This window comes from Salmo salar, chromosome 08, assembly GCF_965601325.2.
Source record: "Salmo salar chromosome 08, fSalSal1, whole genome shotgun sequence".
In the NCBI taxonomy this organism is placed as follows: domain Eukaryota; kingdom Metazoa; phylum Chordata; class Actinopteri; order Salmoniformes; family Salmonidae; genus Salmo; species Salmo salar.
Window position 1 is genome coordinate 17,385,640 of NC_138298.1, and position 16,587 is coordinate 17,402,226.

Below are 16,587 nucleotides of genomic sequence, written 5' to 3' on the forward strand. Positions count from 1 at the left end.
CTATTCTGCATACACAAAACAGCGCTTTATAAGCAAATAACTAAATAATACTAACAAACCTACTGTACACGTCAAAATAGTTAGTCAGGTTGGTCTGACTTTTGACTTATCACAGCTTACTTATTTTTACCCACAGCAATGTTTATGTCCAGCATGATCGGTTTAACAACAATGAAGTCATTATGGAACTACAGTATAGGACTGAAACGTAGTGGGGATGGGTAAACACTCCATGTTGAAAGGGTATTTATCTGTGCGTGTGTACATACCTGAGGGAGTGTGTACATACCTGAGGGAGTGTATGTCTGTGTAATCTGTATCACTTGTCTCTTCCAGGAGGAGGACGGTCCAGAGGTGCTGCTGGTGAAGGAGGAGGGGTGTGAGGAGGGTCTGGGGAACCATGGCCATGGAATTTCTATAATAGTTAAGCTTATTTACTGCATTTCTACACAATTTAAAACTCTAAAATGCAATTTGGAGAACAGCAAAAACAAATTGATATCTTGTTGCTGTAGCTTCAAAGGGACTTAAAGGAGCAATTAGGGTTGAGTGCCTGGGTCAAGGGCACATGAAGAAGACATGGAGGATGGGAAGCCTGATCTGCTGCTGGTGAAAGAGGAAACAATAGAAGACTGACCAGAGAGTATTGATCTGCTGAGTGGACTAAAGATGGGAGGAGCAAGGTAAGGGAGACATACAGGACACTGGCCAGTCAATTAGGTACACCCATCTAGTACCGGGACGGACCCCCTTTTGCCTCCAGAATAGCCTGAATTCTATGGAGCGAGGATTCTACAAGTTGGAAACGTTCCACGTGGAAGTTGGTCCATGCTGACGCAATAGCATCGCGCAGCTGTTGCAGACTGGCCGGCATTACACCACCGCTACCAGCCTGTACCGTTGACACCAGGAAGGATGGGTCCATGGACTCATACTGCTTGTACCAAATCCTGACTCTGCCATCAGCATGAAGCAACAGGAACCGGGATTAGTCAGACCAGGCAATGTTTTTCCCTCCTCCAGTGTTGGTGATGGTGTGCCCACTGGAGCATCATCTTGTTTTTAACTGATAGGAGTGGAACCCGGTGCTGCAATAGCCACTCTGTGACAAGGATCGACGAGTTATGCGTTGTGAGATGTCGTTCTGCACACCACTGTTGTACTGCGCTGTTATTTGTGGCCCGCCTGTTTGCTTGCACGATTCTTGCCACATGGGTGGCCATCTTGGATTTCCAGACTCAGACGAGTGCAGCCAAGGGCCCAGGGGACGGCATCACCGAACAGACCAGAACTGGAGGTCAGTGGATGGGACAGCATCCTCAACTCTGGGCTGGGGTACAACACTGTTAACCACAATCAGAAACAGACAGTCAAACACAAAACATCCAAACTTAGTCTCCATGACAACAGACTGGTAGAGACCATGGCCAGCCCGCCTTCTATAGATTCTATCAATTGGAACATGGACCCTGCGACAACACAGACACTCCCTGGCCTTCGTCCTCTTCACACTCTCCTTATGTTAAACCAGACCTCAGACAAATGCCAGTTCATCAACACTAAATGGCTACACAAGCCCATTGGTAAATGACAGTAGTAGAGAAAGAATCAGTAAAGGTGGCAGCGCCAAAGATAAATGATTCCTATGTTCGTTCTGTGGGAAAGCCTTCAGTTTCCCCAAACAGGTAGAGATCCACCAGAGGATGCACACGATGGAAAAACCATTCGGTTGCCACTTGTGCCTGGACAGTTTCTCCCACTCGTCCAGTCTGAAGAGGCACCAGAAGGTCCACACAGGACAGAAACCCTACAGCTGACCCCGGTGTGAGAAGAGGTTCTAAATATACACATGAAAATCCACACGGGAGAGGCCGTTGCCTGTACCCACTGTTGGAAGAGGTTCTCAGAGAAGATCAAACTCAGGATACACCAGTAAAAATGCACACGGCCCATGTATAGAGTATAGTGACATGTAATGGTAGTTTGTTTGCAGTTAATTCTGTTGGTTTTGGATGTAGTGGGGAACTGGATGAGGTGAACTGAGGAAATAATGAGTATGATGAGGCAGAGTAGATGACATGGTGATGGTTGGTGTGATGGTGTCTGTAAAAGTTTAATACAAAATTGACTCTGTGCTGACTGACATGGTTATTTATGTATCATTGCAGGGACTGAGCTCAGACGAATCAGAACCCTAGATCACTGTTCTGTTCCGGAACACTAGAGATCACTTTTGTTCCCGGTTCTGTTTCGTTCTTTTCCGGTTTTCGGTTCTGTTCCCTGAACTGGTTCCAAACCTCTTGAGAATGTTTTGGCATTCAGGTCCAAAAAGTCACTTTCTGAGCACTTCTACATTGGGCAAATATGTATGGAAGGTTTCATTTCAATCAAAAAGGGTGCTGTCAAAAAGGGATTGAATTCAAATAGATATACCCAGAGGCTCCAATCAGGGATCCAGTCTGCAGCCCAGACCCTTCTCTTCACGGTCAGTGGAGGGAGGAAGCTGATAGTCCCTCCTGATACTATGATATTAACACCACAGTATCCATAATAAACAGAGCAGGTCACTCTGGGCTTCAGGATTCACAGAGAGTGGTGGGAGACTTAACAGGAAGTCTGTCTTCTCCTTCAGGATCTCATCTAATGCCTGGTGAATGGGTTCATACAAAGACTGGGCCTGGACCTGGTTCTAGCCTTCCTCAGCTACCTCAGAGTTACCCAACCAATACAGACAGGGTCAGGATGGGCGTTCACCACAAGAGATACCTAGCCTATAACACATCACACACTCCCAATAACACCCAAACAATGGCTAGAGGTCAAGGAGGGAGCTCAATGACTAACCACCTGAGGGTGGTGGATCCTGCTTCTACCACCTCTGGTGTCATTTGGTCACAACATGGGAGGGCGAGTATTAGGACGGACACCGATAAGCCGAAAGCCTGCCACATGCGTGGGAAGCGCTTCACTGATGAGAACTATATGAAGAAGCACCAGACCGTTCACACCAAGGAGAGGCCCTTCAAGTGCAAACTATGTTACAAGAGCTTCTCCTTCCTGAGTAGCTTTATCAGACATAGGAGTGTCCACAATGGGGAGAAATCGTAGCAGTGTGGCTTGAGATGTACACATGGGATAACTGGGAACCATTCTTTATCTGACATATTATGGTTATCGTGTGAAGTGTCTTGGGTTAAGAGGGTAATTAACCACATACCCCTTATTGACCCTTTGTTAAATTGTCATTTGAAACAGGCTTGTATAAATACCTGTTTTTAGAGAGACAATAAACCTAGGCTAGAACAAGGACAGTTTAATATTTACCTTACTGAGGTGTAGATGGAATAAAGTCATTATTTTCTATTATATTATTGCTAACACACTGTTCTTTTTAAACAAGTCTGCTCTCATCTTGAAAGATAGTGATCTTAGGAGATTTGATGTGTAAGTAATAGATGGATTGGTTGTTTAGCAACAAAACCGACACATGCACAATAACGGAGCAAAACAGATAGGTTTGGCTTAGATTGTTGACAACATGTAAGGTATATTTTGTCTCCAATGTTTATTGAAAACATAAATACATTTGTACAATGTGCACTTGTCGTATCTCAAATACATTGTTGCAGTTGTTGGTTAACCAACAGCTCCAGAATCACAACAACAGGCTGACTTTTGCCCCTTGGAAACGCGCAGCTTTCGTGACTGCATGAGCTACCATCTATATGCAGCACAGTAAATCAAAGAACAGCGCGTGTAACTTTCTCATTTAACCACACCCTTTGAGCTATGACGCCAACCAATATGATCACTTCTCTTCAGTTTAAACGGAAGTGAACAGTGACCATAAACATTTTCCACGTTAGCGTTTTTGTTGTTATTTCGACCTTTATTTAAACCATGTAACTCCAAATATGACTAATTTAGCGGCACAGCATCACATACTTTTCCCAGGTAGTGTTTAGTTCGTGTTGGAGACAGGACTTGGCTGATAGATGTTATCTAGCTGCTAACGTTAGCTAACAATGGCTAACTGTATGGTTTTTCACACTCAAATAACTTCCATCATGGAGGTGCTAGCGAATGCAGCCGTGGCAGAGATCTGTAAACTCGTAGACGACGACTATGCAGTGTTTCGATTGGAAATGTCTCAAAGCCAGAAAGAAAACACGGCATTGCGGAGGAAACTACAGCTTCTGGAACTGAAGGTGTCACGGGAGCGCGCAGAGAGGACAATGCGAGAGCGCGTCCCCGGCAGTCGTCCCAGTAGTGTCAAGATACTCGACCGATACAGAGGAATGGCTAGAGGTACATTTTTCAGAGGGCCTAGCTGCGGGGCTTGTCGCCCCCTTCCCCTCTGCGCATTTGTGACTTACGATGTGTTAACCAATATTGTGTCTTGGTCAATTTTTGGATAATTCCCCATCTTGCACAAAGACACTATCATATTCTAACGACTTTCTTGATTTACTACATTCTGTTATTTACTAATTGAAAACAATATGACGCATGGAACATAAATCTATAAATAGTATATCAAGAAGTTATACAAAGTGTTACCTTACATCCTTGCCAATTCTAGACAATGTCAATGGTGTACAATATAGTGTTGAGCATTGACAGTAGCAAACCTAAACACCTCTTTTCCTCCAATCACTCTCTCGGGTGAAGGACATCTCACTGGAGGCCACAGCAGCTTTGTTAAGCCAGCGGGGCGCAATAGATGGAGAGATGACCAATCAATCACTGTTGATGAGGGGAGTGGAACCTCAACCAAGGACGTTATCGTGATAGAGGTTAGTGTAATAGTGTTGCATAAAAAGATTCCAGTTATTTGTAAATCAAATGTGGCCCGTTTATTTCAGAAAGGCTTCCATCAGCTATTCACTTGCTTACATGTACATCCTAATTTATCTGCCATAGGGAGGCTTGTGAGACTTCCCTGCAACATTGTTATCCAATTAAACTCATGTGCCGGTAATAACCTCCTCTCTTCTTGTCAGCCTGCAGATGCAGAGACTGCAGGTCCTAGAGTCAAGCTGGAGAAGGCTGAAGGACAGGAGGATCCACGGCACAGCAGAAACATCCAGACTGGAGCGGTTGGAGTGTCCCCTATAGCTACGGAGGACTCCACCCCAGCACCGCCTAGGACCCAACGCAGCATCACGGAGGTCAGTGGAATGCCGAACGCCGTCTTCAAGTCAGAGACAGACAAGGAGACTTTAACACACAGGCTCTTACATACAGGATCTGACTCAGAGAGGCTGGGGCCACTGGGCTGTCCTCCTGCTCCCGGCTCAGAGTACTTTCCGGTATTTCACCAGAGCCAGGTTCATTCCCGTGGAGATGGTGACACCTTAGACACTGGTGGTGATGATCCGTCTTGTTCTTACACTACAGAGATGGACCCTGGCAACATGCTCTTGTCTTTAGAGACACAGACGGATCTGTCTAGAGGGGACTGGAACCGGTACAGTAGTAGTGTATACTCTGAAGGGTGCCTAGATAAGAAAGGAGAGGTTATAGTCGTAGATGAAGTGGATGGAGGTGTTCCTCTGACATGGAATGCAGACCAGACTCACTTAGGAGGACACTCACAAGGCAGAGATTTCTTAGATAAGGAAAGCTTAGAGACGAATCCAAATGTCGCCACCCACTCCCCTTTACACGCGTTCAGGGATCGCAACCCAGTGTCCACATCAATGGGGTCTTCGAATTCCCACAGCCGTGTCCTTTTCGATCAGCTATTGAATTCAAAGGACCAAAGGGCCCAGGCTCAGGGAGGGGGAGGAACATCAGGTAATAGTAAAGAGAAACCTTTCCTCTGCATGTTCTGTAACAAAGGCTTCAGCTGCCTCCAGAAGGTGGAGATCCACCAGAGGGTCCACACCGGGGTGAAACCCTTCAGCTGTACCCAGTGTCACATGCGCTTTGCCCAGGCTGGCAACCTAAAGATCCACCAGAGGGTCCACACAGGGGTGAAACCCTTCAGCTGTACCCAGTGTCATATGCACTTCTCTCATTCGTCCAGCCTGAAGAGGCACCAGAGGATCCACACAGGAGTGAAATCCTTCAGCTGCCCCCCAGTGTGAAAATAGGTTTTCCCACCAGCACCAGCTGAAGATGCACCTGAAGGTCCACACGGGAGAAAGGCTGTTTGCGTGTACGCACTGCGGGAAGAGGTTTTCAGAGAGGAGCTACCTCAGTATACACCAGCTGAAAAACCATTCCACTCTATACCTGAAACCCTACATTAAAGTCAAAGATTAATTTTTATTTCATTGTCAGGGCAAAAGGTCCACAGATGCCTTTGTAATAACAAAAGTAACACATTTCAGTGATGAATATTCCTGGGTAGAATATTGCATTCAGCCATTGTGTCATATGTGGCATATATAAACATATACAGTGCCAGTCAAAAGTTTGGACACACCTACTCATTCAAGGTTTTTTATTTATTTTTACTATTCTCTACATTGTAGAATAATAGTGAAGACATCAAAACTATGAAATAACACATGGAATCATGTAGTAACCAAAAAAGTGTTAAACAAATCAAAATATATTTGAGATTCTTCAAAGTAGCCACCCTTTGCCTTGACAGCTTTGCACACTCTTGGCATTCTCTCAACCAGCTTCATGAGGAATGCTTTTCCAACAGTCTTGAAGGAGTTCCGACATATGCTGAGCACGTGTTGGCTGCTATTCCTTCACTCTGCAGTCCAACTCATCCTAAACCATCTCAATTGGGTTGAGGTTGGGTGATTGTGGAGGCTTGGCGGGACTATCATATCATAGGATTTCACTCCAGCGTGGATCCTCTGGTGCCTCTTCAGGCTGGACGAATGACACAGCACTCATCTCTCATTCTTGGTCAAATAGCCCTTACACAGCCTTGAAGTGTGTTTTGGGTCATTGTCCTGTTGAAAAATAAATGATAGTCCCACCAAGCCCAAACCAGATGGGATGGCATATCGCTGCAGAATGCTGTGGTAGCCATGCTGATTAAGTGTGCCTTGAATTCTAAATAAATCATTGACAGTGCCACCAGCAAAGCACCATCACACCTCCTCCTCCATGCTTCACGGTGGGAACCACATGCGGATTTCATCCGTTCACCTACTCTGCGTCTCACAAAGACACGGCAGTTGGAAAGAAAAATCAAAAATGTGGACTCAGACCAAAGGACAGATTTACACCGGTCTAATGTCCATTGCTCGTGTTTCTTCTTCTTATTGGTGTCCTTTCGTAGTGGTTTCTTTGCAGCAATTCGACCATGAAGGCCTGATTCATGCAGTCCTCTGAACAGTTGATGTTGAGATGTATCTGTTACTTGAACTCTGAAGCATTTATTTGGGCTGCAATCTGAGGTGCAGTTAACTCTAATGAACTTATCCTCTGCAGCAGAGGTAAATCTGGGTCTTCCTTTACTGTGGCAGTCCTCATGAGAGCCAGTTTCATCATAGTGCTTGATGGTTTTTGCGAAAACCATCAAGCACTAGTTATTGAAATTTTCCAGATTGACTGACCTTCGTCTTTCAAGTAACAATGGACTGTCATTTTTCTTTGCTTATTTGAGCTGTTCTTGCCATAATATGGACTTGTTTTCTTTACCAAATATACCCTCCCCTACCTTGTCACAACAACTGATTGGCTTAAACGCATAAAGAAAATTCCACAAATTAACTTTTAAGAAGAAGGCACACCTGTTAATTGAAATGCATTCCAGGTGACTACCTCATGAAGCTGGTTGAGAGAATGCCAAGAGTGTGCAGAGCTCTCATCAAGGCAAAGGGTGGCTACTTTGAAGAATGTCAAATATAAAATATATTTTGATGTGTTTAACACTTCATTTAAGATGGGATTCATTTAAGATACTCTTTGAAGAGATTGGGTTTCAGAAATGTTCAGAAGATGGGCAGGGACTCTGGTGTCCTAGCTTCAGGGGGAAGCTGGTTCTTTCATTGGGGTGCCAGGACAGAAATGAGCTTTGATTGGGCTGAGCGGGAGCTGATCCCTCGTAGGTGTGGGACGGCCTAGAGACAAGACGTGGCAGAACAGTGGTCAGGTTGGGATGTAGGGTTTGAGCAGTTCCCCTTGCTGCTCCGTAGGCAAGCACCCTAGTCTTAGTGGATGCGAGTTTCGACTGGATGCCACTGGAGGAGCGGGGTGACATTGGAGAACTTGGGAAGGTTGAACACAGGCGGGCTACAGTGTTCTGGATAAGTTGCAGGGGTTTGATGGTACAAGCAGGGAGCCCAGCCAATAGAGTTGCAGTAGTCATGACGGGAGATGACAAGAGCCTGGATTAGGACCTGCGCCGTATGAGGAAGGGTCGTACTCTACGGATGTTGTAGAGCATGAACCTGCAGGAGCGAGTCGCTGCTTTGCAGAGAATGGCAGGGTGTTGTCCATGGTCACACCAAGGTTCTTTGCACTCTAGGAGGACAATGTGGTGTTGTCAACCGTGATGGAGAGGTCTTGGAGCGGGCAGGCCTTCCCTTGGAGGAAGAGCAGCTCCTTGTTGAGCTTGAGGTGCTGCGCCGACATTAAGCTGAGATGTCTGCCAGGCACGCAGAGAGACGTGTATTTGTAGTTTTAATATTGTGTATTTAACACTTATGTTTAATAAAGACAAAATGGGAATTTTCATTCTAAGACTTTCATTGAGACTCTTTGGTATACATCACATCTGATCTCACCCTATTCTGCATACATCCAACAGCGCTTTATAACCAATATCCCCACCCACACACACACACACACACACACACACACACCTACTGTAAACATAAATAGTTTAAGGTTTGTCTAATTTTGACTTATCATAGCTGACTCATATTTACCCACATCATATTTATGTCCACCATGATGGGTTTAACAACAATGAAGTCATTCTGTAACTACAGTATAGGACTCAAATGTAGTGGAGATGGGTAGGCACTCCATGTTGAAAGTGTGTTTTAGCTCTGTGTGTGTGTGAGTGTATGTCTATCACCTGTCTCTTCCAGGAGGATGAGGGTCCAGAGGTGCTGCTGGTGAAGGAGGGGTGTGAGGAGGGTCTGGGGAACACCTCCTCCTGAACCCACAGAGGAACCAGCTGAGCAGCACTGAGGTGAGCCCACTGAACTACTGTCTGAATGGTATTAGGTCAGGGCCCGTATCCACCAAGCCTCTGAGTGCTGATCTAGGATCAGTTTAGCCTTTTAGATCATAATGAATATAATAGGCTAGTGGCAAGCCCCCCACATTTTTTAGATAGTAGTTCTACCTACATAAACAACATTAGGATATCTTAATGCATCTAAGAAATATAGACCTGTAAAACACAGAGATACAATAGATGGAAATGTCAACTATGAATATGTATGATGAATGTAAGCTTTACTTTTTGATAGCTGATTAAGACTTTCCAAGTCATATGTGCTCTCATTCAGTGCTGTATGGTCCTGCCTGACAAAAAGACAGTTATGTTTTTTTTTTGTTTTTTTTTTAAATGTTTGGGCTATTGTAATCTGCTCAAAACAAGTGGTCTCAGATATCGGAAATTAGATTTTTTGGGGTGCGAGGTTGCTTGAAGGATTTTGTATCTTTAGCTCCTAGTCTTGTAATTAAGTCAAGCCACCAAAGATTATCTTTGGGGCCTCCATGGATTTAGCCTCAAATTCAATATGGTGTCCAAAATCCAATATGGCTGCCATAATACCATTTGCATATAAATTGCCCTGGTTTATTTTGTATTGTGTTATCTTGTCTTTAAAAAGGGTTTCATAGGGCTGTTAGTATACAGTTGAAGTCAGAAGTTTACATACACCTTAGCCAAATACATTTCAACTCAGTTTCACAATTCCTGACATTTAATCCTCATAAAAAATCCCTGTCTTAGGTCAGTTAGGATCACCACTTTATTTTAAGAATGTGAAATGTCAGAATAATAGTAGAGAGAATTATTTATTTCAGCTTTTATTTCTTTCGTCACATTCCCAGTGGGTCAGAAGTTTATACACTCAATTAGTATTTGGTAGCATTGCTTTTAAATTGTTGAACTTGGGTCAAACGTTTCGGGTAGCCTTCATCAAGCTTCCCACAATAAGTTGGATGGATTTTGTCCCATTCCTCCTGACAGAGCTGGTGTAACTGAGTCAGGTTTGTAGGCCTCTTTGCTCGCACACGCTTTCAGTTCTGCCCAGAAATTTTGTATGGGATTGAGGTCAAGGCTTTGATTGCCACTCCAATACCTTGATTTTGTTGTCCTTAAGCCGTTTTGCCACAACTTTGGAAGTATGCTTGGGGACATTGTCCATTTGGAAGACCCATTTGCGACCAAGCTTTAACTTCCTGACTGATTTCATGAGATGTTGCTTCAATATATTCACATAATTTTCCAGCCTCATGACGCCATCTATTTTGTGAAGTGCACCAGTCCCTCCTGCAGCAAAGCACCCCCACAACATGATGCTGCCACCCCCGTGCTTCACGGTTGGGATGGTGTTTTTCGGCTTGCAAGCGTCCCCCTTTCTCCTCCAAACATAAAGATGGTCATTATGGCCAAACAGTTCTATTTTTGTTTCATCAAACCAGAGGACATTTCTCCAAAAAGTACGATCTTTGTCCCCATGTGCAGTTGCAAACCGTAGTCTGGCTTTTTTATGGCAGTTCTGGAGCAGTGGCTTCTTCCTTGGTGAGCAGCCTTTCAGGTTCTGCCGATATAGGACTCATTTTACTGTGGATATAGATTATTTTGCACCCGTTTCCTCCAGCATCTTCACAAGGTCCTTTGTTGCTGTTCTGAGATTGGTGCGAAATGTGCAAATCAAAGTACATTCATCTCTAGGAGACAGAACGTGTCTCCTTCCTGAGCGATATGACGGCTGTGTGGTCCCATGGTGTTTATACTTGCGTACTATTGTTTGTACAGATGAATGTGGTAGCTTCAGGCTGAACCAGACTTGGAGGTCTACAATTTTTTTCTCTTCTGAGGTCTAAGCTGATTTCTTTTGATTTTCCCATGATGTCAAGCAAAGAGGCACCTAGTTTGATGGTAGACCTTGTAATACATCCACAGGTACACCTCCAATTGGGTCAAATGATGTCAATTAGGGAATTTTTACTAGGATTAAATGTCAGGAATTGTGAAAAACTGAGTTTAAATGCATTTGGCTAAGGTGTATGTAAACTACTGACTTCAACTGTAAATAAGGTATTTCTGTTTGTCTAAACCTGTTTTCACTTTGTCATTATGCGGTATTGTGTGTAGATTAAAGAGGGGGGGGGGGGGGATCATTAAATCCATTTTAGAATAAGGCTGTAACGTAACAAATTGTGGAAAAAGGGAAGGAGTCTGAATACTTTCCGAATGCACCGTATTTACTGTTCTACAAGCCTGTTCTATTCATATACTGTCTATACGCACCATTCACATATTTATTTATATTCCTGGGTTATGCTTAAGGTTAGTAGTGTGGTTAAGGTTAATAGGTTTAAATCTGATTTTAAGAACAGAAATTGTAAAAATAGGCAGGGTTTATGATTTTGACTGTGGTAAGTAGTGACGAACATAACGGGACATTTAATGTGTAATGTAATAAACAGTACTGTATTTCAAAGAACAGCGTGCATAACTTTTTATTTTAGCCACACCCTTTGAGCAATGAGGCCAACCCATAAGATCCTTTCTCTTCAGTGTAAAAGGAGTTGGGTGCAGTTGAATCAGTGAAGGTAACCTGTAGTGAACTTGTGATATTTGTTTGTGTTTCTTCTGACCAGAGGGAGCAGGCACTCCGTGTCACGCAACTTGGGTCAAGATCAGTTTCTTGCTTTGCTCTTAGGAAGAGGGCATCATAGAAAGGAGTGATTTTCTGGGGTAGCGTTAAGTGTGGCGCTGGAGCAATTGAAGTTTTAGATTCCGGGTGTTTGTGACGCCCGCCATTTGGTGCGTCATAGACCCGGTGGGGAGGGTGGTGAAAGAGGAGTCACTGTCAGTCCTTTTTTGAGTTTTGAGTCAGTCTCTACCCGGCAGTCATGTTAGGATATATCAGTTATCCTGTTAGAGCTTTTGTGCCAAATCCACTGCATTGTTTCATGTGCCAAATCCACTGCATTGTTTTAGATGCAGCAGTGTGTTGGAGGGAGATTCCAAGTTGTGGGAAGTGTGCAGGAGGGCATGGGACAGTGGATTGTGTAGTTGTGTGTTAACTGTAGGGGTGCCCATCTTGCTGGGGTTTGGATGTGTCTGGTGCAAAATAGGCAAATTGAAGTGGCCAGAATCAGACTAATGCAGAGGGTGTAGTATGCTGAGGCAGTGAAAAAAGTGGAAGAGGATCCCAGTGGGTAATCGAGTTGTACCAGTACAGAGGGATAGGGTAACGAGTGAGTTATGCTTCAGTAAGGTTGGCTTCTTAGCGATGGTTATCAACTGTACCACAGAAATGGAAAGTAAATCACAGAAAATGGATGTGGTGGCAGCTGCAGAGATGTATTTGGGTATAAGATTTGACTTCATAAGAGTTTTACTGGGTGTGATGAGGGGTGGTGTCCTGTCCTCCCAGTCCGTTGGTATGGTGCAGGAGACAATAGGGTAAAAGTAGTGGAATGGGGTAATGGGTTTTTAATGAGTGTAGGTGTCTACGGCCATATGTAACTTTCTTAGAGGACAAGGACTAAGTACGATCATTTTATGTAGGTAGGCTATGATTGGCCTGACACTCCAGGACTGTAGGTGGCGGTGTATGCACCTACAATTTGGATACGATACGCTAACCAAATTCCAAAGACTAAGTAAACGGAAGTAAACATGGTCAAGAACAATTTTCACGTTTGTGTTTTTGTCATTTAGACATTTTAACAACCATGGAATTCAAAATATGACGAATTTAACTGCACAGCACTAAACACTTACCCCAGATAATATTTCATTCGCGTTGGCGACAGGACTTGGATGATAGATGTTAACGTTATCTAGTAAGTAACGCTAATTTAGCTGCTAACAATGGCCATGGTTTTTCACACTCAAATAGCCTCCATCATGGAGGTGCTAGCGAATGCAGCCGTGGCAGAGATCTGTAAACTCGTAGACGACGACTATGCAGTGTTTCGTTTGGAAATAACTCAAAGCCAGAAAGAAAACACGACATTGCGGAGGAAACTTCAGCTAATCGAACTGAAGGTGGCACGGGAGCGCGCAGAGAAGACAATGCGAGAGCGCGTCCTCGCCAGTCGTCCCAAGATCCTCGAACGATTCAGAGGAATGGCAAGAGGTACATTTTGTGGGTGGTGGGGTCCCCTTTAAACATGAATTTGGATGTGTTAACCAGAATTTGGTCTTGGTCAATTTTGAGATGGTATGCAATAATTATCTTGATTACTTAGCTTGCTACAGAATCTTGCACAAAGACACTATATTATTTACTAATTGAAAACAATGATGCATGGAACATAATCACTCGATCTATAAATAGTATCTCCAGTTGTGTAGTGGTGCTTGGAGAAGTGGGTATACTTACATTTTGCCCAAACATTTCCAAACGGCCCGCCCATTGAAGGAAAGGCGTCCATGTGTGAAAAATGAGAAACCGTGACGCATTCTGAATGACCTAAAATCATGTATCCCATATTGGTCTTTTAATATCAAGCCAACCCGGGGTTGCCTCTTCACTGTTGACGTAATGAAGGTGCAATTTGAGGACTTGTGAAACGTCTGTCTCAAACTAGACACTCTAATGTACTTGTCGTCTTGCTCAGTTGTGCACCGTGGTTCTGTGAAGGGAGTAGTACACAGCGTTGTACGAGATCTTAACCTTACATCTAGACGTTCCGCTGGCGGAACACCTGCTCCAATATCCAATGATAGGCGTGGCGCGAATTACAAATTCCTCAAAAATACAAAAACTTCAAATTTTCAAACATATGACTATTTCACAGCATTTTAAAGACAAGATTCTCCTTTATCTAACCACACTGTCCGATTTCAAAAAGGCTTTACAGCGAAAGCAAAACATTAGATTATGTCAGCAGAGTACCAAGCCAGAAATAATCAGACACCCATTTTTCAAGCTAGCATATAATGTCACAAAAACCCAGAAGACAGCTAAATGCAGCACTAACCTTTTGATGATCTTCATCAGATGACACACCTAGGACATTATGTTATGCAATACATGCATGTTTTGTTCAATCAAGTTCATATTTATATCAAAAAACAGCTTTTTACATTAGCATGTGACGTTCAGAACTAGCATACCCCCCGCAAACTTCCGGGGAATTTGCTAACAATTTACTAAATTACTCACGATAAACGTTCACAAAAAGCATAACAATTATTTTAAGAATTATAGATACAGAACTCCTCTATGCACTCGATATGTCCGATTTTAAAAAAGCTTTTTGGTGAAAGCACATTTTGCAATATTCTAAGTACATAGCCCAGCCATCACGGGCTAGCTATTTAGCACTCACCAATATCAGATTTACTATTATAAAAGTTTGATTACCTTTTGTTGTCTTCGTCAGAATGCACTCCCAGGACTGCTACTTCAATAACAAATGTTGGTTTGGTCCAAAATAATCCATCGTTATATCCGAATAGCGGCGTTTTGTTCGTGCGTCCCAGACACTATCCGAAATGGTAAATCAGGGTCGTGCGCATGGCGCAATTCGTGACAAAAAAATCTAAATATTCCATTACCGTACTTCGAAGCATGTCAACCGCTGTTTAAAATCCATTTTTATGCCATTTTTCTCGTAAAAAAAGCGATAATATTCCGACCGGGAATGTCCATTTAGCTAAACAGAGGAAAGAAAACAAAGCTTTCGGTCGACGCAGGCACGAGCCTGAGTCTCACAGTACTGTAACCAGCCACTACCCAAACGCGCTACTTTTTTTCAGCCAGAGCCTGCAAAGCCACGATTCAGCATTTTGCCGCCTTCTGAGAGCCTATGGCAGCCGTAGGAAGTGTCACGGGACAGCTAAGATCCTCACTCTTCAATAAACAGAGACAAGAAGAACGACACCTTGTCAGACAGGCCACTTCCTGCATGAAATCTTCTCAGGTTTTTGCCTGCCATATGAGTTCTGTTATACTCACAGACACCATTCAAACAGTTTTAGAAACTTTAGGGTGTTTTCTATCCAAAGCCAATAATTATATGCATATTCTAGTTACTGGGCAGGAGTAGTAACCAGATTAAATCAGGTACATTTTTTATCCAGACGTGAAAATACTGCCCCCTAGCCATAACAGGTTAAGTTTCTTGGCAATTTCTCGCATGGAATAGCCTTCATTTCCCAGAACAAGAATGGACTGACGAGTTTCAGAAGAAAGTTCTTTGTTTCTGGCCATTTTGAGTCCTGTAATCGAATCCACAAATGCTGATGCTCCAGATACTCAACTAGTCTAAAGAAGGCCAGTTTTATTGCTTCTTTAGTCAGAACAACACTTTTCAGCTGTGCTAACATCATTGCAAAAGGGTTTTCTAATGATCAATTAGCCTTTTTAAAATTGTAAACTTGGATTAGCTAACACAACGTGCCATTGGAACACAGGAGTGATGGTTGCTGATAATGGGCCTCTACGCCTATGTAGATATTCCATTAAAAGTATGCTGTTTCCAGCTACGATTGTTAATGTTGTAAATGACTATGTCTACATTGTATTTCAATGGACAATTTATTTATTTTTCTTTCAAAAACAAGGACATTTCTAAGTGACCCCAAACTTTTGAACGGTAGTGTATGGGACTATTGTACAAATCTGAGTTCGCTTCATTTAGTATAATCTTAAATTAAGATATTGAATTATTATCTAATTAATAATTGAGTCTATTGACACCGTGCACGAATGGCCAAAGGACATCTAGCCAACTTGACACAATTGTGGGAAGCATTGGAGTCAACATGGACCAGCATCCCTGTGGAATGCTTTCGACCCCTTGAATTGAGGCTGTTCTGAGGGCAAAAGGGGGTGCAACTCAGTATTAGAAAGGTGTTCTTAATGTTTTGTACATTCAGTGTATAATATAGCGTTGAGCATTTACAATAGCTAACCAATAGCTGACCATTATTGCACCTCTTTTCCCCCAATCACTCTCTCAGGTGAAGGACATCTCACTGGAGGCCACAGAAGCTTTGTGAAGCCAGCAGGACACAATACATGGAGAGATGACCAACCAATCACTGTTGACGATGGGAGTGGAACCTCAACCCAGCACGTTATCGTGATAGAGGTTAGTGTAATAGTGTTACATCCAGGGCCTAAAACATACTTTTTTTGTATACCAGGCATTGTGGCAGGTAGATAAAAAAAATAATAATAAAAGCTTTAATCTAACAGCCACTCAGATCTAAAAAAAAAAAAATTGAATTTACCAGCCAAAATATTTTTGCCGCCGCCTTAAAAAAAAAAAAAAAAACAGATGAGCATGCATAGTAGAGGCAAAAATGTTTAGTTGCCCCTTTAAGGTTACCTTTGTCACAGGCAAGTGTCCCTGTTACTATCTCACTAGTAGAGACCTACCATGTCGTCTCTTTTTGCTAGCAGTGGAAGCAAACTCAAACATTGAAAGCAACCTAGCTTGTGAACAAAACAATGT

General features: G+C 43.2%; 2 protein-coding genes across 2 annotated transcripts in view; both read left to right on the plus strand.

Annotated features, from left to right (window-relative positions):
* The first annotated feature begins 44 nt into the window (after nt 1-44).
* LOC123744270 (uncharacterized) lies at nt 45-8,652 on the plus strand. Its single transcript, XM_045723195.2, has 3 exons — nt 45-4,308; nt 4,672-4,796; nt 5,004-8,652. The coding sequence occupies exons 1-3, from the start codon at nt 4,026-4,028 to the stop codon at nt 6,090-6,092; spliced, it is 1,497 nt and encodes a 498-aa protein (XP_045579151.2). The 5' UTR covers nt 45-4,025; the 3' UTR covers nt 6,093-8,652.
* Nucleotides 8,653-12,769: 4,117 nt separating this feature from the next.
* Nucleotides 12,770-16,587, plus strand: part of LOC106610118 (uncharacterized) — a 29,227-nt gene continuing 25,409 nt past the window's right edge. The window contains exons 1-2 of the mRNA XM_014209289.3: nt 12,770-13,256; nt 16,091-16,221. Of these exons, the coding sequence (XP_014064764.3) occupies nt 12,989-13,256; nt 16,091-16,221 (399 nt within the window). The 5' untranslated portion in view covers nt 12,770-12,988. The remainder of the gene's footprint in view (nt 13,257-16,090; nt 16,222-16,587) is intronic.